General features: G+C 37.4%; 1 protein-coding gene and 1 non-coding gene across 5 annotated transcripts in view; both read right to left on the bottom strand.

The window, feature by feature from the left end:
* Positions 1 to 19286, bottom strand: part of LIMS1 (LIM zinc finger domain containing 1) — a 142124-nt gene extending 122838 nt beyond the window's left edge. For 2 of the 4 annotated variants that reach the window (XM_023526675.1, XM_023526673.1), the window contains exon 1: positions 19052 to 19286. Coding sequence is in view for 1 of the 4 variants with exons in the window: in XM_023526673.1 (XP_023382441.1) it covers positions 19052 to 19083 (32 nt within the window). In the remaining 3 variants the exon portion in view is untranslated. Of the gene's footprint in view, positions 1 to 10540; positions 10562 to 19051 lie in introns of those variants that run through there. The other 2 variants (XM_023526684.1, XM_023526678.1) reach the window with 2 other exon arrangements.
* On the bottom strand, positions 15263 to 15364 carry LOC111734589. The gene has a single exon (XR_002778503.1). It is a non-coding gene; the product is annotated as a U6 spliceosomal RNA (small nuclear RNA).
* Positions 19287 to 27339: the final 8053 nt, after the last annotated feature.

The following is a 27339-nucleotide window of genomic DNA, read 5'->3' as shown; positions in this document are numbered from 1 at the left end:
TGAGCAATCTCAGATTTCCCCATATTCCAGAGACCTCTATAATTCTGAAAATTTTGTATATTCATGTTGAAAATGATTTGGCTCAGGACTCCTCCATATACAATATACGTCCCTGGAATCTACAGCAGCAGCTGCGGCGCATGAGATTCTGGGAAGGCTGAGTTGGGTCTGCACTAGCCTGCAATTTGGACTTTCCTCTTCCTTAGCATTTTATGACACTGATCAGGGTAGTTACAAAGTGAGGAGTTCTTTCTGAGCAGAGAGAATACCACGAATTGTAAGCTTGATGCAAGCTGTCATTATTTCTAATGAAAGAAGACTGATTAGTTCTCTAAAAGTCTCTTCTAGCTCTGCCATTTTGGGATTCTATGATCCTGAGCCTCACCTCAGAGAAAGGTTAGCCCAAATTCCATTGCTATCAAAGCCTCTATTATCAGGATCCCCATTTAATTTTGCCAAATATCAGCCACTGTCCTCAACTGGCTCTCTAAATTTATATAAGTTAACACTAGCCATTTGTTTCAGTCATAGAACAATGACTTTCTAAAAGAACCAAAAGTTCAAAGCACTCTTTTAAATGTCAGCGAGCCCCAGAGACGTACTAATTCTCTTCTTCAGAAGGTATTTACTTGCATTGAACCAGGCTGAATCTAAGCAGAAACATGAAATCTCGGACCTTACAAATTGTGTCTAGGAGAGCATGGAGGTTCACAGTAGAAAGCAGTAGCCTATTCTCTTGTGGAAAGATGAGGCTCACATGAATTATAACGCCTTTCATGGTTTTTCTTTAACAGCTTATCAACACCAGCAGTGATTTCTGATGGTCTGGTACCTTCCTCAAGGTCCCTCTGATTAAATGTCGTTTATCTTTTAGTTAGATATGACCATGACATAGAGGTCACAGATGAGTAATTTTCATTTTCCTCAATCTATCTCTATGCCTCATAAACATGAATTAATTTTTAAGGGCATGTATAATGAACAGTTCCTGAGATAAGTACCAAGGAAATGTTTATAGTTAAGTTGTAGAATTACAAAGTAGTGAATTATATCAACACCATGCCAATCCAGCACCTCCGAGAGTCAGTGGCTTGGAAATATTATCTTAGTGTGAAGACATGTTTCTTAAAATACTATTTATTATATGAACTAGAATGTCCTTACTATTCCATTTTTCATACTAACAAAGTGTTCTCTACATCACACTGATCATTACCTTTTCTGAAGTCAAAGATTTTTTACGGCTGAATAATATTCCACTGTGTCTATGTACCACCTCTTCTTTATCCGTTTGTCTTTTGATTGAAACATTTAACCCATTTACATTTAAAGTAATTGTTAGGTATGTAGTTACTGCAATTTTATTAATCATTTTTTCATAGTTTTGTAGTTCCCTGTTCCTTTCTTCTTTTGCTCTCTTATACTTTGATGACTTTTCATAGTGTTATGTTCGGGTTCCTTTTTATTTCTTATCTCTTGTACATCTTTGGTTTGTGGTTACCATGTGCTTTATGTATACCAAACTGCTATACTGATAGAGGTCTATTTTAAGTTGAAAATCACTTAAGTTCGAACATATTCTAAAGTCACTACCATTTTTATTCACATTTATGCTTTTATCTTTATTTTACTTTTGTGTGTGTATGTGTATCCCTTAAGTTACCGTGTAATTACATGTGATCTTCCTACTATGACTTTTAACCCTTGTACTAGCTTTATAGCTGGTTAATCCACTGCTTTTATTATGTGTTTGCATTTATCAGTGAGCATTTTTTCTTTATATTTTTTCTTTATACTTGTTCTTCAACTTTTTAAAAAAGTCCCTTTAACATTTAATACTGGTTTGGTGGTGATGGAATCCTTCAGCTTTTTCCTGTCTGGGAAGCTCTTGATCGCTCTTTTGATGCTAAATGATAGCCCTGCTGGGTAGAGAGAGTAATCTTGGTTGTCGTCCTTATTTTTCATCATTTTGAATGTTTCATTGTAACTCCTCTGGCCTGCAAAGTTTCTGTTGACAAATCAGCTGACAGTCTTATGGGAGCTTTCTCTTGCTGCTTTTAAGACTCTGTCTTTATCTTTTGACATTTTAATTATGTGTCTTGGTGTGGGCATCTTTGGGTTCCTCTTGTTTGGAATTCTCTGTACTTCTTGGACTTGTACGTCTATTTTGTTTGCCAGGTTAGGAAATTTTTTCTTCAAATAGGTTTTCAACCTCTTGCTCTCTCTCCTCCTTCTGGTACCCCTATGACAAGAATGTTGTTATGCCTGATATTGTCCCAGAGGTCCCATAAACTATGCTCATTTTTATTCTTCTTTTTTTTTTTTAGCTATTAAGACTGGTGTTTTCCACTACCTTGTCTTTCAAATTGCTGCTTCGATCCTCTGCTTCATCTAAGCTGTTGTTGATCCCTTTTTCGTATTCTTAATTTCTGACTGGTTCTTTTTTGTTTCCTATCTCTTTGTTGAAGTTCTCACTGAGATCATCTATTTTTCCCTTAATTTCATTTAGCACTCTTATCTTTTGACCTATGCATCTTACAGACTGCTTGCCTCCATTTTGTTTAGTTCTTTTTCTGAAGTTCTGTCCCATTCTTCCATTTGGGACATGTTTCTTTGCTCATTTTGGCTGCTTCCCAGTGTTTGCTTCTATGTACTAGGGACATCTGTTACATCTACCAGTCACCAGGGTGGGCAAAACCAGTGTTATCCAGGTTAGTGCAGACTCAGACTTGCCCCCCACCCTCAGTCTCAGCAGAGTGGTTTGAAGTAATAGGTGTCCTATGGGGTACAGTGGTGCAGTCTCTTTGTTTACCTGAGTCAGGTGTTCCAAGAGTGCCCCTGTTGTGGGTTGTGTGTGCTCTCCTATATAGTTGAGCCTTGATTGCTGCTGGCACATATGTGGGGTGGGGTTGGGGTACTGACCCTCAGGCTTACTGGCTTTGAGAACTGGCTGTGACTTCAGTAAACCAGCTATTTAGCAGGGGCTGACCCTGAGTGGTATTCACTTCAGCGGGGCTCTGGTGCCTGCTGACTCCATCCTATGGTTATGTCGCTGGTGGTGCTGGGTGGTGCTCTGGTGTGGTCTGAAGTTAGCCACCTGGTGTGTTGGTTCTGGGACTTTTTGGGAAGGGCTCTGATGCAGGGCAAGGTCAGCTGCTGCCTGTGTCTAGCCCAGGGCCACCTGGTAGGAGCTACAGAGTGATCTGTATTTGGTAGCTGCCTATACTGAGCTTGGAGGCACCTGGGAGTGGTTATGCTGTTAACCAAGGCCAGCTGCCACTAGTGCCAGGTTTGGGACCACTTAGCAAGAGGCACAGGGCACATCAAGGCTAACCACTGCTTGTCTGGGGTTTGTAGACCTTTGAGAGATTTTTCAAAAGTCTGCAGCATGGGCCCAGGCTGGCCAGTTGTATGGACTGGCCTCTAAAAGAGGTTTGGACCTAGTCAGTGAATTGGGTGGGTGGGGTCTCAGAAAATCACCAAGGTGGGGAAAGTGTTACCCAGGTTAATGCAGACTCAGACTCACCCTCGCCCTCCCCACCACCTGACCCCTGCCTGTGTCTGCAGGCTGTGTGTTGGGAGAGCTCAACAAAGGAACAATGGTCCTACCAGCACTTCTGCCTGTGCTACAGGTTGTTTGGGGAAGGCTCACCAAACCAACGATGGTGCCTGCTGGCACTTTAGACCTGGAGAAAACTGCCCCTCCTGTCCTCTCTCTGAAGACAAACAATTAAATTCCTCCACATATACCTCCAGTGCTTTTGGAGCTGCTGTCCCTTCTCTGGAGCTTATGGCGAGTATTTGTGAGTGAGTAAGTCTGTGCTCCAGCCCTTTAAGGGGGAAGCCATGGTTGACTTCCCTGTTGAAGATCCCTGTTGATCTTCACTGCCAGCTACTGTGGGGACTCCTCACTAGTCCTCCAGGCCAGGGAGCCCGTTGTGGGGCTGGGACCCCTTGCTCCTCAGGAGGGACCTCCACAGCCAAGATATCCCTCCTGTTTCTTAACCACCACACCACCTGTTTTGTGTCTCCACTACTCCTACAAATCTCCACGTAGCTTCCTCTTTACATCCTTAGTTATAGGAGTTCTGTTCAGATAGTCTTCAGATGGTTCTCAAGGGTGATTGTTTTATAATTCAGTAATAACTTTTATGTGGTCATAGGAGTAGGCAGGTAGAACATTTACCTACTCTGCCATCTTGACCAGAAGTCTATCACATCACAAATTTTATTATGGCAAAACTGGAAGAGTCTACTATGTTGCATCACATACTACATGCTATTGACATGCTATAAACAAATAAGGCGAGATTCTTGACATGAGTTAATGTGTAATTTGAGCAAATTAAATATTCTAAAAACAGAATTCTCTTCTTGAAATGTACAAGTAAAAATAAACAGAAAAAGAAGCAAGCTGCAGAAAAAGAAGAGGTAATTATGGGACCCAGTGGCCTGAGGAGATTTCTGGGGGTTGTGAAGGATTTATTCAAGGCAAGGAAGTATTAAAGCAAAGGAAATGGCATTTGGAAAAATGCCTTTATCATACAGGCAATGGGGAGCCAGTAAAGGTATTAGAAAGTGAATCAGCTTGCAGCTGTAGATAGAATGAGGTAATGGAGTAGGGAGGGAGAGGTGGAGTTAAATTTGGTGAAACTAAGTAAAGTCTTTGTTATTTGGCCAGCTCTGGAGAAACACCGGAGTTTTTGAGGAACTGATTTAGTAAAAGTAAAGTTCAAAAGTAAATCACAGATAAGATTTAAGAACAAGACAATAAACCAGGACTGGAGAGAGAGAATGGCGGAAGTCATTCAAATAGACTAACAGAGAAATCAAATTAAGGGCTGAGTTCAAGACTGATCAATAATGTGAAATATGAAAAAAAGGTAAGAACCAACATTTAATAAAGACATATAGACCTAGTTATAAAAAGGTCATTAATGAGAGAAGGTCACCTCAATAATGAAAATAAAACGTGGGAGTAATGTGGAAAGAAGGTAAAAAATTGGAACCATTCATTCAAGGAAGCTGTCTAAACAGAAGGCAAAAAGTGAGACAGGAAGGATACCAGTGTTGAGGAAAGAACTAGTGGAAAAAAGAGGAGCATGGAGACAAGCTCCCTCAGGAAGTTGAAAGGAACTGGATCTAGAGCACAAGCTGAACGGCTCTGCAGAAAGAGGATGAGGGGAAGATACAGAAAAAGGATAGGTAGCCTACTTCTTAATTTTGCTTTGCTGGAGAAAAACTTTTCCCTGTTCCCGTTTGCAACGTAGAGAAATGACAAACAATCATAGTTTTCAATATTGCTAAATTACTTCCATGCACCTGTGCTGGATTAGAACATAGAAACCTGCCTAAGCAGAAAGCATTAATGGGCTAGCAGGAAACCTTTTTTCTGGTTGCTTCTAAGCAAATCAACAATCACTTTGAGTTAACACAACAAAGGAAAACTGTCAATTTTACCAAAAGACTTCTACCTGGAATTTTGGTTACTAGTACTAAAGCTATATACTAATAAAAAAAAAATATTAAAGAAGTTCTCAAGAAAAAAATGTTAATGTTTGATCTAAAAGATTTAACCCATTCACTTACAAGTTTCATTGATCCAGAATATAGCATCTTCCCACATCAAACTACTGTTCCTACATTAATTCCTAAGGAAGAGAAGAAATATTTGCACAGTATTACTGCAATTATGTATAGGGGAAATAACCTTTCAAGTCTAATTTAAAGGTACCTTATTAACATTTATTCACATACTATTTTATGGCAATATTTAAAGAAATATACTTCACTAAACCAAAAAACCCCACATATGCTAAAGAAAATATACTGCATCAGTATTTATTCATTTGACAAGTATTTACTGAGTGTCTACTATGTGTGTGGGATACACAGGTATCCTAAAAAGCATAAGTAGCTTTTTCTAAGATAATGCTATATTCTCAGAACTTAACCTCTTAATCAAAATTTATCTAAAAACTCCAACCTCTTATTTTGACTTTCATCCCATTTGTTTAGTTAATTTCCAGCAATGCTTCCTCCTAGAAAGCAAGATTAACCCTGACTGATCAAAAGAAAACTTCACTTCTAAACTGTTCCCAAGCCCTGTATCCTTGGAGTTCCCATCACCCTTGTAATCAACTCTTGTTTGCTCAATCTTCACATTCCAGAACCTATCATCACCACTTCCTTCACAGAAAGCATTCTAAATGACCAAACATATTAGCAGAAAGAGATATGGGTGTTTGTTTTAAAAATCAAAAGGGCACAAGCTTAGAAAATTCTTTTTAAGTTTCTATCTTTTATCAAATTCAGTATGGAGCTATGTATTAAAATTAAACATCACTTCTACACTCACCAATGCCCTTTGTTATCATCAGTAACACTCTCAAAAGGAAAAGTACTGGGAAATCTAGCTTTAAAATAGAGTAGCAAAAATAGCTTTCATGCAACTGTTTGAGATACAAGTATTCTCATTAAAACATTTCCTTACGAAGTATAAAGATATTGCCTTAAACAGACATCTGCAGATGTTTCATGCTTTGTATAGCTCTGGCAAATGCCCAAGAGACCAAAAATGCTCTCATTTCCTGATGTAGATTAGCCAACATTAAAAAACCAACAAACAAAAAACACATTAAGTCCAGAAACATTATTAAATTATTTCAAACATTAGCCTTGCATCCACTTTAAACTTATATCATTGTAATTCTGGTCCATATTTTAAAACAGATAACCTAGAGCCCTACACTTCTATCTTTGAAAATTTCTTTAAACTTTTTTTATAGTTATCTTCAATCATGTAAATACATTCAATCACCTGACATCGGCTAAGAGCTAACAGAGCTTTCCAGATGACATGTCACAATGCTTTCTAGTCACAATGCTTTTAACTTCTTTAACTCATTTTTAAAAATAGAAAACTAATCTCTAGTCATGTTTATAAAGGTTTCATGACTATTACAAAAATATTACTACCCACAGTCCTAAAACAAAAGGCTGTGCATTTGGTGAATGAATTACTCCACCTCAAGATTCTAATGAAGGCTATTCTATGTTCCCTAAAACATGCTTCACGTGACAAAATCTACATTGTACTCCAAAGAAAGAACTATTCTGACAGCAATCCATTAAAACTCAAGGGAATCAGTGTATTCTAATGTGGGCAATGACCCACCTGTGATATTTTGGACATTTTCACACACACTCTGTGAATGAGAAAATTTGAAAATAGTGAATGAATATTCGTTTTGTTCCGAAATTTCCCATTAGACTAACGAAGGCATTCAACTCGAGCTTGAGGAATCAGGCTAAATTTTAACCTATATTCATATACTTTAGCTTCTAAAACATTGAAAGAATAAATCTAAGGTGGACAGACGGCATAATTCAAAGGTCCCTTCTTTAACTATGGGCTTAGCAATGTCATTTTTATGGACTGCTTCTACATTTGTCTCTGTAAGCCCAGGAATGAGAAACTACTACCAGAGAAGACATCCAACCACTTGGAGGTCCAGCTAAACTTTGCTGAAGATTCTCTCACCATCATGTTCTAAAGATTTGAAAAGACAGACATCTTGACCTCATCGAATTCCACCTCTCCCCCACACCATCCTTCAGTGATAAAGTGTAGAACACTGGCAATTCCCACGGAAGTCTCGCCTGGTCATCCTCCACCCCAGAATATGACTTGGCCTACTTCCCATCACTTTGAAGTTCAACTACACCATCATTAAGTCTGGAAGCAATCCGTCTTGCAATGAAGTCAAAGGCTAACTGCTACTTTGTAATCCAAAGGATGAAGAAAAAACTTGACTCAAAATTTTATAAAATTTAACTTCAAAACATAAATCCATATAATGAAGTCCATCATCCTTTCTTCTTATCATGTAATGAAATCAAAACTCTAAACTAGTCATTTCATTTCCTCAGTAACAAAGACACAATTACAGTCAGGAAGGCAGCTACTGAAAAAGATAGTTATAATTCGAATACAAGCATTATTAAAGAAAATTTGTTTTCCATTAAAAATAAATGAACATCACTGGCACCCAAATGATTTCTGGCTGCTATTTAAAAATCTCCATAAGCAACGTACTTTGCCCTTTAGAGATTATTTTCTTTCATACCTTTCATCGAACATTTCACACTCTACATGAATATTTAACATGGAACTATTTATACAACTGCCTTAAAAAAAGGTCACCCAAATTAAAGACAGGTTTGCCAAGTAATGGGTAGCTCAGGCTCTGCTAGTTCAGCTATAAATGGCGCAAACATTAACTATATCTTCCAATGGCACAGCACTAGGCCAATAAATAGCAATCCCTAGGTGTGAGCAGGAAGTGATCCACACTCCACTGGGCTGGGAAACATATTAGTGGTTGCTGGTGATTAAGCAGGGGTGTGAATGGGGGCAAGTGAAAGAGGGAAGTAAGGTTTGGGTAGGACAGGACATTAGCGATCCTTGTGGTGATAGACTTCAGTATCTTCACTATACCATGTCAGTGCAGTGGTTGTGATCTTACTACGTGTAATACTGTCCAGGAAGTAGCCAGTGCCACCCTAACCAGAGGGCCTCATAATAAAAGAGCAACATCTTCTCAAAGAGTAGGGAGACAGTCTAAGTGAGAGGAAAAACACTGGTCCAAGTCAGAAAATGTGGGATCCCAGCTCTAAACAATGTATTTTTCTGAGCAGAGATCTCATGTCTATTATTATAAAAAGTGATATATGGTAAGACAACACACATATTATTGAGTAGGGGACTGGACAGTATTACACGTAGTAAGATCACAACCACTACACTGACATGGTATCATGGTATAGTGAAGATACTGAAGTCTATCACCACAAGGACCGCTAATGTCCTGTCCTACCCAAACCTTACTTCCCTCTTTCACCTGCCCCCATCCACACCCCTGCTTAATCACCAGCAACCACTAATATGTTTCCCAACTCTATAATTTTGTCATTTAGAGAATGTGATATAAATTAAACCATACGGTTTGTGACTGTGAGATTGGTTTTATTTTTCGTTCAGTAATAATGCCCTTGAGATCCATGTAAGTTGTTGCAAATATCAACAGTTCACTCCTTTTTATTGCTGAATGTATTCCATAAGATAGATGTGCTACACTTTGTTTAACCATTTACCTGATGAAGGACATCTGGGCTGTTTCTAGTATTTGCGTGTTAAAAATAAAGTTACTTCCTGAATGTTAAACCTGTCTTGCATACCTGGTTATGATAAGTCTCACTTGGTCACGATGTATAATTCTTTTCATACTTTTTTTTGGATTCAATCTGCTTATGTTCTGTTGAGGGTTTTTGCATCTATGTTCAGGAGAAATACTGGTCTGCAGTTTCCTTTCCTTGTAATGTCTTTGTCTGGTTTTGGTATTAGCATGATGCTAGCCTCATAGAACAATGGAAATTTTCAGATATTAGTTCTCCTAATATTTTTTTACCCCATCCTCTTTCTCCTCTCCTTTTAGGATTCCAATGATACAAATATTAGCTCGTTTGTTATAGTTCCACAGTTCCCTGGGGCTTTGTTCTTTCTCTTTCCTCCAATCTGTTTTCCCCTCTGTTGTTCATGCTGGGCAATCTCTCATTTTATCTTCCAGTTCACTGACTCTTTGCTCTGTCCCCTCCAGCTGAACCCATCCACTGTTGAGCCTATTCACTGAGCTTCTTATTTTGCTCATTTTTTCAGTTGCAGAATTTCTATTTGGATCTTCTTTATATCTTTTATTTATTTGCTGAGGCATTCTATTTCTTCATTTATTTCAAGCATCCTCACAACTGCTCACTAAAACATTTTTATCATGACTGCTTTAAAGCTTTTGTCAGATAATTCCAAAATTTCTGTTATCTTGGTGTTGGTACCTATTTGTTTTTCTTCATTCACTTTAAGATCTTCCTGGTTCTTGATATGACAAATGATATTTTAATGAAACATGAACATTTTCAAATTATGTTATGAAACTTGATCATATCTGAACTTTCTGTTTTAACTTGCTTTCTCTGATAACTCTCTAGCAAGGGAGCTCTCTCATTACTGCCAGATGGAGGTAGAAGTCCAGGTTCCCCATATGGACTAGGGAGATGGGATGGAAGGTCTAGTTGCCCATACATCTTCACACTGTGATAATGGATGGGGCAGTAAATACCAGCTGGTGAGGATGGAAGTCTTGGTTCCCTCCTTGGCCTTCCTTGACCTCACCCTGACAAGGTGTTGGACTGCCAGGTTCTAGCCTGGTAAGGGTACAAGTCTAGGCTTCCCACTTGGACTTTGATGACATGAGTAGAGATAAAAGCACAGTTTTTTCTGGGTGTTTGGTTGGAGTAGAGCATTTATTGTCTTGACTTTTCTTGTTGTTGTCTTGTTAGACTGTATCTTTCCTGGTCCTTTGGCTAGAGAGAGACTTTTGTTGTGGCTTTTTTTTGTCTGCACTTGTTGGCATTTCCAGACTGCCAAATTCTTCAGCTTCAAGTCTAGGTTATATAAGGTAAAAAGAAAACCCAGAGAACTCACCACCCTGTTGCTCATCAGGTCCCCTACAACATTCCAAATAAATCAGGCCTCTAGTTGAACAGTTCCATGATTGATACATCTTTACCTCGTGAGAGAGAACAACAAACATTTAACAGGTTTTCATGTCTTAAATAAATAACAATAAATACGAAATAACTGGTGACAAGTGATAATTTCCGCCTTTAAATTTCTAGAAGACTTCTTTGTGTGGTACTAACACACAAAGTTATAATACAAGATAGACCATGTACGATCCCTCACTGTATTGTAATTCTATGATCCATGATCCACAGTACAGTACAGTCTATGCAATGGACATACACTGGATTGGAACATATGTCCTCAAATTTGTAAATATTACTTTAGCATATGCAAGCATAGCCAAGATTTCAAAATGAAAATAGCAGAAGTTTGTATGTTATAACCAAGTACATATAGACTAAATTTAAGTAAAGAATTTAATCTTATTTGATATGTTCTCTAGAATGGCGGTCCTCAATCTTTTTGGCACTAGGGACCAGTGGTCTACGAGAATCTAATGTCTGGTGATCTGAGGTGGAGCTGAGGTGGTGATGCTGGTGCTGGGGAGCGGCTGCAAATACAGATGAAGCTTTGCTCACTGGCTCAACTCTCATCTCCTGTTGTGCAGCCTGGTTCCTCAAAGGCCATGGACCGGTACTGGTCCATGGCCCAGGGTTTGGGGACCCTTGCTCTGTAAGGTCAGGAAAGAAAACACTAATAGAGGTTGAAGCAGTCAGGGAAGCCATCTTCGAGACAAAAGAGTTTAAACTGAGCTTTGAGAGTAAGATTTCAGACCATCTACGCCTTCCCGCCTCCCCCAACAAAAATAAAAAGAAAAGCTATGTTCAGAAAGGCCTATGGTATGTCTCGGCAACAAGATGATGTAAGCTAAAGAAAGTGTAGTGGGGAGTAAACTAAATAGGTTGGTTGGGCATGTGCAGAGTAAGCCTGAAACCTAAGAAAAGAAGTAGGGAGCTGTGAACTTTCCTTGAACGGTAAAGTCAATGAGGAGACACAGGTCTCTGTAGGGCACTTCAGTGTGAACACCAACTCTGTCACTATGTGCTTCGTGAGTTCTTATCTTCTTGAGCTCAGTTTCCCCAGCTGTAAAACGGGCGTTAAAAACCCTACTTCGTGGTACAGCAGTGAAGGTAAGTTAGGTTTGCTATATAGATGTTTCACAACTTTAAAGTATTTTTTGTCAAAGTAGGTAATTCGTAAAGGGTTGTTAATACCAAGAAAGATTTCAAATGAATGGCTTGGCAGTGAAATGAAATAATCTGCAGAGGGATGACTAAACTTTATTTGAATTTCTTCCCAGTGTTCTGTGGATGTTGAGTTTCTGCCACTAGTATATAACACACTGCAGAGTCAAGTTATACCATATGTGAAAGCTATCTTGTCTTACTCAACGTTTTGTGAGTTTATTCAAACAATGTCACAGGCGCTAAGTAGAGCCAGCTCTGGACTTTTCAATTTGCTAACAAATGAAAGAATAAAAGGAGAAATAAAGCTCATTTAAATCCAGTTTGTTTTTCTTTGGACGTTTAACAAATGTGATTTAGATATTCCTTTACTTCTAGGGATTACAATGTGACAGAAAAGATTAGACATATATACAAATAATTATAATACAAAACAAAAGTTGATAATACAAAAAAAAAAGTCAAAATGCTTTGAGAGAACAAAGCAAGCTCTGAATTCTTAATTCCCTTAGCTCAATAAACATTTCAGGAATTCATTATTTCATGGAAGAAGTGGCATTTTGCCCCAAATGGAGAGAAGACACAGAAGATATTTTTCTAGCCAAGAGAACAGCATAAGCAAAAGCACTGACATGGGAAAGCACCAGGTATTTTCGGAAAATGGTAAGTGGGTTAGAGTTTAGTGAAACAAAAATTAAGATAACAGTGTGCGATAGGCTATAAAGACAGGCTGGGGCCAGACTGCAAACAGTCTTAAATTCTAGGCTCTGGTGTTTGGACCTTATGTGATAGGCAATTAGAAGTCATCTTAATATTTTGAAAAGAGAGGTAATATGACCAAAATGGTGCTTTAGGAGAATCTGAAACCAACATGAATAATAGAACACTTAAACTGAAAGATTCTCAAGAGCTTGGGACATGTTTTATTCACCTTCTGAATTTTCACTGCTGTACTTGCACTGTGATATATATATATATATATATTTATATATATTTATATTTATATAAATATTTATATTTATTTGAGATATATATATAAATACATATATACGTATTTTATATATATGTGTTGAATCTATTGCATAGAGGAGGAACAACCAGCTGTGGCAAAGGCAGCAATTTCCTAGCCAGTGTCCATTTTCTCTCTCTTCTTTACTATATGAGTAATGCAGATTCTATATGGGACAACAAGGTCCAAATTTCTTAGCTCTTCATATTACTGTAATTGTCTTTTCAGTATATGTTAAAAGATAATACATATATAAATATTAGAACAAATTCCATAATCCCTTTAAAAGAACCTGTACTTTTATCAACACTTAAATGAAAAATAGGAACATACCAAATATTATTTGTTCTACCCCAAATGTCTAATATGCACTGGGATTTTATTTTGCATTCACTAAAATTTTTCCCAGCCTTAATATTATCTTATATTCATTTGAAAAGATAATTGGGATGAGAGTGAAAATGAAGTCAGTAAAAAAGGAGTAATAAAGAGAGATGATTCGAAAGAAAATTCTAAGGTAAGAAAACTCAGCAAGAAATTGAGTATAGGCAGTGAAGAAGATGAACTCAAAATTCACTACGTCAGTGCCATTAACAGACATAATAAAGTCAGAAGTTCTAAGTTTGGGGAAAAGAACCAGAGTGGTGGAAAAAAAATCAACATTAACAACTACAGTTACCATTATCAGAACATCTACTAGGTTCCTGGCATGATGTTAAATTCTTTAAAAATTATTACATGCGCATGGTTTAAAAAAATCAAAACAGTATAAAAAGGCATAACAAAAAAATATTTCCTTCTCATTCTAGATTTTTAAACTCCTTCTTCAGGGGCAACAATTATTAACAATTCCATCTGTATCCTTTCAGAAATATTTATAAGTTGCCCTCATTTTTAATTTTCACAACTCTGAGATAGGTATTACTTTATAAATTAAGAAACTGAGCCTTAAAGAGATTGACTGGGCAAGGCCACAGAGCTATGAAGGGACAGAGTTGGGATCAGAAAATAGGTCCAACCATCCATGCACACATACACTGTACACTCATGGGTCGCCTACAGAAACACCGGCACAAACATTCACAGCATCTGTAATAACAAAAAACTGGAACCCAAACGTCTATCAAAGACTAGTTGTATCAATTATATCACATGTATACTGTGAAAGACTATGCAACCATGAAAACTAAGGTTAGAAAACATAAAGTGGAAATCCAGATACGTCACATAAGAAAAACTCTAAGATGCCTTATTAAGCTAAATAAACAACTGCCGGAGATGGGTAATTATTGTGTACCGGGCAGAGTTTCAGTTTGGGATGATGAAAATGTTCTGGAGATGGATGGCAGTGACGGTTGCACAACAACATAAATGTACTTAATGCCCACTGTAGAAGATGGTAAATTTTATGTTACATATATTTTACTACAATTTTTAAAATCCTAGAGAAAAAAAGCAATTGCAGAACAGTATGACTATGATTCCATTTTTGTACAAAGAGAATGTGTGTGTATATATAAATATTTCTTGCAAATGTTTTTTATCCTTTACCTTGCCTGACTCTCAAGTATAGAAGTCTCCAGACTTCAATGCATGCTAATGCTGAGACCTGTACCTCCCACCCTCATCTGCTGGCATTCAAACTCAATGCCTAGCACCTTTTTCCTACCTTACACAGAACACACTATTCATAACTTGGTTTACCCGCAGCTTCCCAACCCCTATGTTAAATGTCATTATAGACTCATGAAGCTCCAAAACATGCTCCAACATGGAAAAAAAAAAAAGGCAGAAAAATGTTCCCAATGAGCTCCAGTGTGAGAATGTCTGATGAGATCAAATGAAAGAGATGTGCTGATGTTGGCATGAGGGGGGATGAAACCATTGCTGTTGGAGAACACACAGTATGTGGCAGTAGGTAGTGCAGCTCTAGCCTCTCAAGCATCTTAAAATTAAAGTTTTTGGACGACAACATGGCAACAGTCCAGCATGTAATGCACATGATATTCCTGTGGGTGGGAAATCACAGCTTAAAACATAATTACGAGAAATGTAAAATCGACAAGTGGTTTGAGATGTTTTTCCTTCTATTTATGTGCAACCCTAGCTAAGAACATGACCTCTACTGAGGTTTATTTAAATGATTATCCAAAGAACAAACAAATTATTAAAAATAGAGATTCTCAGAGTAAAGCTCTGCTCACACACTACCAATCACTGTACCCGCATTTAACAAGAAAAAGAGCTGTCCAGGAGATGTTTCAAGGGGCTACCAGAGGGATGGGAATGATCTTAAAAAAAAAAAAAAAAAATTCAAAACAACACAGTCCTGATAGTTCTCTCTAAATCTACAGGGCACAGAACAACCAGAACTGAAAAGTATCTTTCCTACCACAAAATTTTCATTAATATTCTCAAAATATAAGCTCAATTTCCTCACCATACTAACAGGCATAGAGCACTGAAGGTTTTTTTTGTTTGTTTGTTTTAAATATGAAACGCTTCGTGAACTTACGTGTTATCCTTGCATATAGGACCATTTTCTCTGTACCATTCCAATTTTGGCATATGTGCTCCCAAAGGGCGCACAGAGCACTGAAGCTGTATGAAGACACTCGCTGTCATGACATCTCCCCTCTTCATAACAACAGAGGCCACTGTATCAGAAAATTCTCAAGGTGGCAAGTTGCTGTTTCCATAGTGGTTCTTCAAGGCTTAGTTATTAAGTCCCACTAAAACTCCCCAAAACTAGAAAGCACACACTACAACACATGTTCAGTACATATTTTTTAAAAGAAAACTTGTCTATATTCCTTTTTAAATATCTAAAATATCTGTACTTCCCTCATCATTTAGGATTCTGTCATTAACAGTAGTTCTCAAAGTGTGATCTCAAAACCCTGGTAGGAAGAAATGGTCTCCCAAACCTTTTCAAGAGGTCTGGGAGATCAAAACTATTTTTATAATAATGCTAAGAAGTTCCTAAAAAGTTACTATAGCCTTTTGCACTGTGTTAACACTTTCACTGATCGTGCAAAAGCAAATAGTGGGGGAGTGGCTCCATAGTATAGTGGTTAGCAGGTCTGCTTTATGCACAGAAGATCCTGGGTTCGCGCCCAAGGTGGAGCCACGGACCATACCCAGGGTGCGCCGAGCCTCTGGGGTGAACTGGGAGAGCCAGGCCCCAGGTGCACGCTGCGAGTGCGGGGGGGGCAGGGCGGGAGGTGGGGGGTAGACACCCCGCCTTCAGAGATCCAGTTCTTAAAAAAAAGGGAGATGGCAACATCCATAGGTCAGGGGTGAATGTGCAGGGGCAGGGAATTAGAGGGGAAAAAAAAAAAGCAAATAGTGGGTACCACTGCTGGTTTCTTAGCACTAATGAAGGCAGTGGTAATGTAACCAATTCTTTATGTACTTGGAAAAAAAGAATGCTAATTTCTCTCTCTTAAGGTCTTTAATGAAAATGGTACAGCCACTCTGGAAAATTCTGTCACACAACATGGCAATTGCACTCTTGGACATTTATCCCAGATAAAAGAAAACTTGTGTTTACATAAAACCCTGTCCACAAATGTTTATACTAGCGTTATTATTAATAGCCCAAACTGGAAATAGCCCAAATGTTCTTCAACAAGTAAATAGTTAAAACTGTCATATACCCATACTATGGAGTACTATTCAGCAATAAAAAGGAAAAAAAAAAACAATGTATACACAACAAACTGGATAAATCTCCAGGGAATTAAGCTGAGTAAAAGACAGGCAATCCCAAAGGTGTCTACTGTAAGATTCCACTTATATAACATTTCTAAAGGCAATTTAGAAATGTTAAACAGATGAGTGGTTTTCAGGACTTAGGGAGGAGAAGGAAAACATGGCGGTGGATATGGGTATAAAATGGCAACATAAGGGGCCTTGTAGAGATGGAATTAACTGCTCTATATTTTGACTGTGGTAGTAGATATGTGCACCTATGCTTGTGATAACAACACACACACACACACATACAAACGACAAGTAAAACTGGGGAAATCTGAATAAGACTGATGATTGTATTACTGTCAATATGATTGCCAATAGTGCATTACAATTTTGCAAAATGTTATCATTGGGGGAAACTGGGTAAAGGATTCACTGGATCTCTCTGTATTATTTTTTAGAACTGCATGTGAATCTACAATTACATCAATAAAAATTTCAATTAAAGAATATACGCCTATGTTCATAACATTATTCACAATAGTTAAAAGTGGAAGCAAATGTTCATCAAAGGATAGATAAATAAAATGAATGAATTGTATATACACACAAGGGAATACTATTTAGCTTTAAAAAGGAGGGAAATTCTGACACATGCTGGAACATGCATGAACCCTATGCTAAGTGAAATAAGCCAGTCACAAAGACACTATGCTAAGTGAAATAAGCCAGTCACAAAGAGCCAAATACTATATGACTCTACTTATATGGGGTAACTAAAATAGTCAAAATCAGAGACGCGAAATAGAGTGGGGGTTATCAAGGGCTATGGGGAGGGGGAATGAGGAGTTATTTTTTAAAGTATAAAGAGTTTCAGTTCCACAAGATGAAGAGTTCTGAAGATGGACAGTGAAAAGTTCAGGGTGGAAAAAGGATGGGATCAAGGAGAGACAGTAGATGGGGCGGGGGGGCAGGGGGGAAGGTTAAGGATCTTAAAAGTAAATTGTTACATTCTTTACTTATACATTATATCCATTCTATCATTATTCTTCATATCTTACCTATATTTTAAATTTTGTACCAATATTCAATATTTTTAAAAACGAAAAAATGTCCTTGATGAAGCAGTACAAATTATGAATGTTATTAAATCTTGACCCTTGACCTTCTTTTTTGTTATTTGCAATGAAAAATGAGGTATGCATAAAGAACTTCTGCTACACACCAAGGTAAGATGGTTATCTGGAGGAAAAGCCTGATGTGATGAGATGTGTGCCTGAGCGATGAGATGAATTAAATGCCTTTTTTCATACCATTTTTAATGGATACAATAACAGACAAACAAACCATGGTTTTTAGACTTGTATGTGGCAGACATTTCTTGAAACTAAACAAAATGAGCCTATCGCTTTGAGAAATAACAATTGATAATAGTTGTCTACCAAAATCAAGCCTTCAACTGAAAATTAGAAAATTGGAAAAGTTGTATCCACCACCTTAAGTTTGACAGTTTCTCAAAACTTAAAGACTTTTCGAAAGAAATCAGTGGTGATATTCACAAATGTTATCTGATGATATTGTACAATGAAATGTGTCAGCATTTGGAAGATACGCCTAACTTGGTGAATCAATATTTTCAAAAATGACACACTTAAGATGTTACAATGAGTAACAAGTTCATTCAAACTGCAGAATAAACCAATGAATTTTAATGTAACAGAGTGTAAAAAGCTTCATTGTTAAGGCTCAGAGTACACATCCAAACTAATCTTTAAGAAACTACCACTTATCTAGTTTTGGTGCAGCAACAAAGAATACCCATAATTATCTGAAAAAGCTATTAAAATACCTCCCTTTTCCAATTACGCATCTGTGTGTAAGATCAGAGCTTCTTCACATAATTCAAACAAAATATAACAATAAACTGAAGGCGAAGGAGATAGGAAAATCCAGTTGTCTCCTACCATGGCAGACATTTAAGAGATTCGCAAAATTTAAAAGAATGCCACTCATCTCACGAAATTTTTTGTTTAGGAATACACTAACGTGTATATTAACATTAACACAGTAATTGTTTTTTAAATTAATAAATATTTTTAAATTCATTTCTAATACAGTAATACCTATAGGCATAAAATCATAAGCGAAAGTTCTTTTCTATTTTTAAAATGGGTGCTAAGTCCAAGACATTCGAGAACCGCTGGTCTATATTATATTCTAACTACTAGAAGGGAAGTTATTCACTCAACAAATATTTGTTGTTGAATCCTTTGCTAAGAACTGAGGCAGTATTGGCAATCAAAGCGCTTACAACATATCGGTAACATCCACGAAAACTATTAAATTATCTCTTAGGAACCGCAAGCCAGCCCCTGGACTGCAGAGCGCGCCTGGGGGAAGTGCGGAAGCGTGGCCGGGAGAGCAGCGCGCACCGTCCCGCTACGGGCCAGGCGCCGCCGGAAGGGGCGCGGGGAGAAAGGCCGTCGCCCAGGCCCGCGAGAAGGCCCAGGGAGCCGCCCGCCGCCAACGTGGCGGGTGCTCAGCGCCCGGCGGCCGGGGCGGGAACACGGCCCTTACCTGTTGGTCATTCCTGCCGCCACGCCCAGCATCTCTCCTAAGTCGGCCACCGTCCCTCAGCACCTCGGCTCCCGGCGCCGTCCCAGTCGTATCCTCCGTCCACGCCGCTGCGGCTGGGTGCGAGCCGGCGGGCGGGCCGCGAGCAGGAAGAAGAGGCGGACAAGGGGCAGGAAAGACTACGCGGCCGCCGCCTCCCTCCAGGACCCAGCAAATGGCTGGGTTGGCCACGCGGGGGCGCGCGCGGCACGGGGACCAGGGAAGTAGGTGCGGGGGCGGTGCCGGTGATGCTGGAGACCCCGCCCCTGGCTTTCGGCCCCGCCCCGGGACTGTCTGGCCCCGCCCCACCCGCAGCAGTGCCCGCCTCCAGTTCGAACTCCGCGGGCTCTGGTCTAGCACCGCCCTGCCCCGAGTCGAGCGCCTGAGGTGAGGACCCGCCAGTCTCAAACTTGGAGGTTCCCTGGAGGTCCCGGGCTTGAGGCCGAGAGGTCAGGTCTGGTCCCTGACGCCCTTCTTGGATCACTGCGTGGCACCGTGTGCACGCCGCGAGCAGAAAGAGCGGCTGACTGCTTTCCGAGACCTCTCTGATTCGGCTTTGCTAACTTGACCACGTGGCTTTGGCGGAGGCCTTTCGGCCCAAGGCGTTGTGGTCCAGAGTTCCACCCCATCCTAGTGAGGAGGTCCTGAGGTGACAACATAAGAAGATGGTGTCAGCTCACCAGACTTCCGGAAGTGGATCCTTGTCTGATTGGCCGCCACTGAATCCCTGTCTGCACACGAAGCCTGGCACATACTGGGGTGCTCACTAGGGTTTTCACTGCGCTTGTAAATTGTGAATTAGGAAAAGTTAACCTTTCTTTGAGACACTCCATCTTATTTCTGCTTCCCTTCCTTTCCTTTTTGCCCTCATTCTCATCACCCATTCCCTGTACAAAACTTGAAATCTACAAAGTATCTAAGACTGATTATTTATCCTGGGCACAGATGATCTCTTCCAGGATATCTGATTTTGCAACTATACCTGCTTTCTAATTACAGAAGGAAAACTTCTGTCTCCTACTAGTCTAGACATGTGAAGAGAATTACAGAAGGAAAACTTCTGTCTCCTACTAGTCTAGATATGTGAAAACTGAATACTTTTGACATCCTTATATCAAAATAAATTCTAAATAGAGCAAACATTTACATGTAAAAAAATACTAGAAGAAAATATGAGAGAGAAAAAATTAAAATTGGAGTAGAGAGAAATTTTCCGGACAGAATATAAACTCCAAAAGTCATAAAATTAGAGTCTGATAAATGTGATCAAAAAAGGTCTAATTACATATTACGAAAAGAATCCATAAGAAAAAAGTCAACTCAGAGACAGATAGACAAGATATATATACAGGTTTCTGGGGAAAAAATATGAAGAATTTTTAAATGTACAAGAAAATATCCAATATCAAATAAAAAAATTTCACATAAAGGTAAAGATTAAAAGTTTTGGCAATATGCTGTTTTGATGAGGATACAGGGAAACATGCTTTGATTTACTGTTGTGGGGAGATAAAGTCACAATTTTTGTGGAGAACAAGTGGGCATTATCTAATATAATGTAAAATTCAGTTCTACTTTGTCCCAGAAAATCCACATTTTGGAATTTATCTGAGAGATATATTCTTATGGGTACACAAATAGTATGTACAATTTTGAAGATACCTAGGGAACTATAAACTAAATTATATAATGACTGAGATTTTCTTCAAAATAAAATGTGGGTGGAGGATGTGGGTAAGAGTATCAGTGAAACAAAATTGGCCATAACTTCATAATTGTTGAAGCTGGCTCATAGGTACATGGAGTTCTTTATATTAGTTTGTCTACATTAGTGCATATTTAAAATTCCATAATGAAAAAGTTTTTTAAATAGAAACAAAGGAATGTAAAAAGAGAATCGTTGCAGTTTTGTTTTTAAATAAACTGAGAAAGTTTATTTAACCAGGACATTAATGAAACAAATTATGGTTTCTAAATATAATACTATACAGATGTTAAAAAATAAGAATAGTCAACAAGCATATGAAAAGGTACTCAGCATCACTCAGTAATCATTAGGGAACTGCAAATCGAAACCACAATAAAATACCTATTAGGATGGCTACTATCAACAAGTGTTGGCAGGGATGCGGATAAAATGGAACCCTTGTGCACTGTTGGTGGGAATGTAAAATGGTGCAGCCACAGTGGAAAACAGTTTGGCAATTCCTCAGAAGATTAATAATTATCATGATCCAGCAATCCCACTTCTGGGATTCCAAAGGAATTGAAAGCAGGACCTTGAAAAGATATTTGTACACTCGTGTTTACAGCAGCATTATTCACAATAGCCAAAAGGTGGAAACTACCCAAGTGTCCGCTGAAGGATGAATGGATAAACAAAATGTAGTACAGGTATCCTCACTTTTCAAAAATTCACGTTAGGCCACCTCACCTTTACGAAAGACCTACATTAGTACTTGTTTTCGCTAACCGAAAGAAATCCGAAGAGGATTTTTGTTTTGTGAAAAAAGGCAAAAATCAAAATTTGGAACTACACTCCGAAACTCAGCATCAAACTCCATAGCTCTGAACTGTGTCTGTGAGCATTTGTGCTTTATCTCCATTTATTCTGTGGATCCATTAGCAAGATGTGTCATAATGTATCAGAAAAGTCTAAGAGAGCTCATAAGGTATTATGCTTAGTGTAAAACTGGACATAATTAAGTATATTTAGTATGACTTGGTAGATCATTTTTTGGGTCTGGGAATGCTCAAAAGTTTTTCGATATAAATTAATGCTAATTGCTTCTTCACTTTCTGCTATTTTGGCTTACAAAAGATTTCATAAGACCACTCTACTTTCAAGTTTTGGGGGAAACCTGTATAAACTCACAATGAACTATTCAGCTATTTAAAAGGAAGGAAATACTGACACATGACACAACATGGATGAACTCTGAGGATATTATGCTAAGCAAAATAAGCCATTCGAAAAAGACAAATACTATATGATTTCACTTGTATGCAGTACCTAAAGTAGTCAAATTTATAGAAATAGAAAATAGAATGATAGCTGCCAGAGATTGGGGGAGAGAGAAGTGGGCAGTTACTGACTGATGAGTATAGCATTTTAGTTTTGTAAGATAAAAAAGTTTTGAAGGTTGTTTGTACAACAATGTGAATAAACTTAACACTATTGAATGGCACACTTAAAAATGGTTAAGATGGTAAATTTTATGTTATATGTATTTTACCATAATTTAAAAAATAATAAGACAGATGGCATGTAGTAATAATGATCTTCATGATATATTTTAAGTAAGAAAATAAAGCAAGGAAGAAAAGTTTAGTTAGTATGCTACCATTTAAGGGAAGAGAGAAGAAAGGCACCACACACACACACAGACTCGCGTGCATGCACACACACACATACACCATTTACACTCACCCATTTATATGTGTAGAAATATCTGGAAATGTAAAATATACAAGAAAGTAGTAACAGAAATTGAATCTATAGAGATGCTAGGGATTAGAAATGAGAGAGGAACATGCATACAACCTATATTTCCTTAATGCAATATTATAAATTCATTAAAAATTCAAGTTACTCACCCAACCATAGAGAAACAATTCTCATAGTTTTGGTATAAGTCCTTGTTTTTGTTTATATTGCTGTTGTTTTGTAAATGCACATATTTTACTATTGAAACAGCACATGAATCACATTGACCAGCTTAAAACTGGTCCTGCCCCTTTAAAGCAGATCATCGATTAATACAATCCTTGAGTTATTTTTACAGAGTTAACACTGCACATGTGCTACCCAGCTGAACCCAGAGTCAAAGTCTCACTTCCCCCACTTCACAGAATCAAAGGATTGGGATATGATGGGAATTTGAACACTGGAACCCTCTCAGAAACAAGAGGTCTGTGGTCCAGAAAGATCCAGTGCTGAAGTCTCTTACCATAAATAGCAAATTCCAAGTTCCTTCCATTAAAACTTGCCCCACCAGCTCTTTCCCATACCTCTTCTCCCTAACTCCTTGAAACCCTTGGGTTGTAAGCTATTGGAGAGTTCAGGTTTTTAAGCGACACAGCTTGCTGTTTTTGCTTAGTGCTCTGCAAATAAAGCGACTCTAATTTCTCCACTGCAAAACTCGGTGCTCAATGTTTGGTTCTTCTGTATACCAGGAGGGACAAACTCTTTTTCAGATCCGTTACACATTTATATAAGTGGTATTATGCTATAATCTCATTCTGTCTCTCGTTCTTTCACTCTACACTATTTTTAAGCAACCATCTCTATATGTTTATTTTACTTACTACTATACTACTGCAGAGTATTTATTGTATAGTAGATACCATCCTCCACATTTCCCTAGAAATGGACACCTAGGTTACCTCTGACTCTGCTACCACAACTAATGCTTAGATGAACATTCTCATCCTGTGCACATGTTTCTCTGAAATATATGCCCAGAAGTGGGATTGTTGGGCCATAGTTATGCAGGTATTCATTTCTCTAAATTCTGCTCTCCAGAACACCTATATCGTTCTATACTTGATCCTAATTTTTAAAAAAGACTTTGGGGTGCCTTAAAAAAATAGAATATTCAAAAGGAATTGCTATGTGCTGAACATTTAGCTTAATAGATAAGTAGCACATGAACCCCCTAATCAGCACTCGCTACCTTGGCCTGCAAGCTTTCTTGCATTTCTTTCCCACTGATAGAGCCTTTTCTGCACCAATATCTGCTTTCAGTTGATATTTCACATTCATTCTGATTTTTAAAAATGATTATTGTCTCCTTTAGGTACATGTACCATTGTCATTCTTCACCTTTCCTGTTTGCTCCATGGGATTCCTGTGATCTTGATTCTCTTTATCTATGATGCTGCTCATAGATATGGCTCTGAGCAGCATTCTTGGGGCAAAAACAGAATTCTCGGAATCCTAAGGGGCTTTAAAATGCTGGTGGACCACTGCCTCATACTTTTTCAGTCGTGAGTCCAGGGTGTCAACAGCTAAATTTTTAAAGCTTATGCCTACTCCCTCTTGATAATGCCTCCAGTGCTTTTCATGTTGATAAAAAAAAGAGGCCTGGACCAGGAGGATGTTGCTCAAGATGTTGCAAGGTGAAAGAAGGCTTAGGTTTTATAAATATTTCTAAAACTTTGCTCTTTTGAGTTGTACATGAACCATTCCATTACCCACTCCTACAGTGAATCACATGCCATGAGGTCAGTGAAGTCTCGTGAGATTCCAGCCTGACTTACCTACATGCTTAGGTGACTTACGTTCCACTGCACCACTACTGTGAAGGAGGCTGGTTATACTAGTAATGAATGGTATGTATGTATGTATTGTACATGTGGGAAAAAACTGAAAAGAATGTATTAAAACATTAATAATGACTTCCTCTGAGTGATTTTCACACGTTTTTGTATGTTACAATTTTATAACTTCAGTTACATGGAATTGGTTAATCATAGTTCTTAGTGCCTGACATAGTTTCATCATAGGTCCATTAATAGCTTGCTTTTAGTTGATTGCCTTGTTAGGTAGTTGATTAATTTAATAATGTAGTAAGAACCCGTGAAAACACCACTTAAAAAACTAGGTCTTTCATAACAATTTACATAAATATATGGTTACCAACTGGAACCATCCTCCTGCCTCTCTCCATCCAAGACATCTATCATTTTGAATTCCTTGTTTGTCATTTCCTTCCTTTTCTTTTTCTATAGTTTTATTGCATCTATATGAATTCTTGAACATACACATATCTATAAGCAAACAACTAAAATTTATTTTGATTCAGTATAAGTATAAAAAAGGTGCTATATAAAATCTATTAGAACTTATCAGTTAATATTACATTACTAAGATTCATTGATATTCCATGTTGCTATATTTAATTTGTTTGACTATTGTGTGTATATATAACAATCAATTAATCCATTCTCCTGTTGGGAGATACTTGGGTGTCTAGGTTTTTACCATGGTGAATAGTACTCCTATGAACATTTTGAACATGTTTACTGTTGTGTATATGTATGAATCTCTCTTAAATACATACTTGGGTGAATTGAAGAGAAAGCCAAACTACTTTTTAAAGTGTTTGCACTGAATTACACTCCCACTAGCGAAGTGTAAGAGAGGAAAGTACACATTCTCTCCAACACTTGGTAGTAGTGTCATTTTTTTTCTTTTGCAATAAAATAGTATTTTAATTTCCCAATCTGTAATGATAACGAAATCTGTTTTCTCATGTGTTTGTGGGCCATATGTGTTTCATGTTCTATGATGATTCTACTCATCTTTTGCCTATTTTTTTGCTTTGTTTGTGCTTTTTTATTGATTTGAAAGAGATCTTTTTATTTGTGATATTATGCTTTTATCAGTTATATTTGTTGTGACTATCTTCTCCCAGTTTCTAACTTGTTTTTCCACTTTTTAAAAGTTTCTTTGACAAACAAGAAACAATCTTAATACAAATTTATCAGTTTTTTCTTTAATAATTAATGTTTTAAACATCTGTTTCAGAACATCTTTCTCTACCCTAAATTTTAAAAGATATTCCTCTGTATATTTTAAGAGCTTTAAAGTTTTACAGCTGACATTTAACCTTTATCTACAGCTGTTTTCAAACTTTTAGTTGTGGTAAAATATACATCTTAACTATTTTTAAGTATACAGTTAATTCGTGTTAAGTACATTTACATTGTTGTGCAACCATCATCACCATCCATCTCCAGAACTCTTCATCGTCCTAAACTTAAACTCTATACCCATCAAACAACAACTACCTTTTCTATTCTCCTTAGCCTTTGGAAGTCACCATTCTGCTTTCTGTCTATGAATTTGGCTTCTCTAGGTACTTCATGTAAGTAAAATCATACAGTATTTGTCATTTTGTGACCCGCTTATTTCACTTAGTAAAACATCCCTAAAGTTAATCAATGTTGTTGCATGTATCGGAATTTTCTTCCTTTTTAAAGCTGAATAATGTTCTACTGCATAGCATATACCACATTTTTAGAGTTTATTTTTTATATATTGTGAAATACCTAAGTTACATATACATGTGGGTCTGATTCTGGACCCGTTATCCTATTCTGTTAGTCAATTTGTCTGTCCTTGCACCCATACACTATCTATGCACACTGTCTTCACTAATACCATTTTGTGTAACTTGATATTTGATTCGGCAAGTTCCTTGTCCTTGATTTTCTTCCTCAAAGTGCCCTGGATATTGCCCTTTTCTCTTCCATGTACATTTTGCAATCATTTATCAAGTCCCATAAAAAATCTCATTGCATTTTGGTTGAAATCACTGTGAATCTATCGACTAATTTGGGAAGGTTGACGTCTCTATGATATTGAGTCTTTCTGCTCATGAATCTGATGTATCTCTCCATTTACTTAAGTCTTTAAAAAATATTTTTAATCAATTATGTGACTTTCTTTCTAGGGATGTTGCATATCTTTAGTTATATTTATTTTTATGTACTGGGTATTCTTTGATTTACAATGATGTCTTCTCTTTAAGTTTTCCAGTTGTTTGTTAATAGTATAATGAAAACAACTGGCTTTTAAAATATATTAATCTTATAACCAGCAAACTTGTCAAATCCTCCTATTTTTTCTAATAATTTATCTGTAGATTTTTTAAACAATCATATCAGCTGAAAATAATGAGTTTAATTTTTCCCCCAGCTCTTTCTGTTATTTTATTGCACTATCTAAAATTTTCAGTACTCCATTAAAGTAATTATAATAAGCATCACATCATTATTCCTTATTTTTAAATGAATGATTATAAATGTGCCCAGTTATAAAGATATTTGCCCTTCATTTTTCATAGATACTCATTCCCAGTATAAAATTTTTTTCTATTTTTAATTTACTAGGAGTTTATATTAACGTATGCTGAGTTTTTTCAAATGCCTTTCCTTTTTTTATCTGTTAATGTATATGTGAATTCTCTAATATTAAATGATCCTTGCATATATAGAATAAATTCAACTTCCTCACAGTATATTATCTTCTTTTATACACAGTTAGATACAATTTATTAATCAAATTTAAAAAAAATTGCAACTATATTTTGCAACTATATTGTGCAATGGTTTGCAATGTTACTTTCTCATTTTATTTTATCTGATTGTGGTACACTGGCCTAGAATACATTGAAGAATACTTCCTTTTCTTATTGTCTGAATAAATCTGTATAATATTGGGCCAATTGTTACTTGAAAGTTTA

This window comes from Pteropus vampyrus, unplaced genomic scaffold, assembly GCF_000151845.1.
Source record: "Pteropus vampyrus isolate Shadow unplaced genomic scaffold, Pvam_2.0 Scaffold2158, whole genome shotgun sequence".
Classification (NCBI taxonomy): Eukaryota; Metazoa; Chordata; class Mammalia; order Chiroptera; family Pteropodidae; genus Pteropus; species Pteropus vampyrus.
This window is presented reverse-complemented; position numbering and strand designations above follow the sequence as displayed.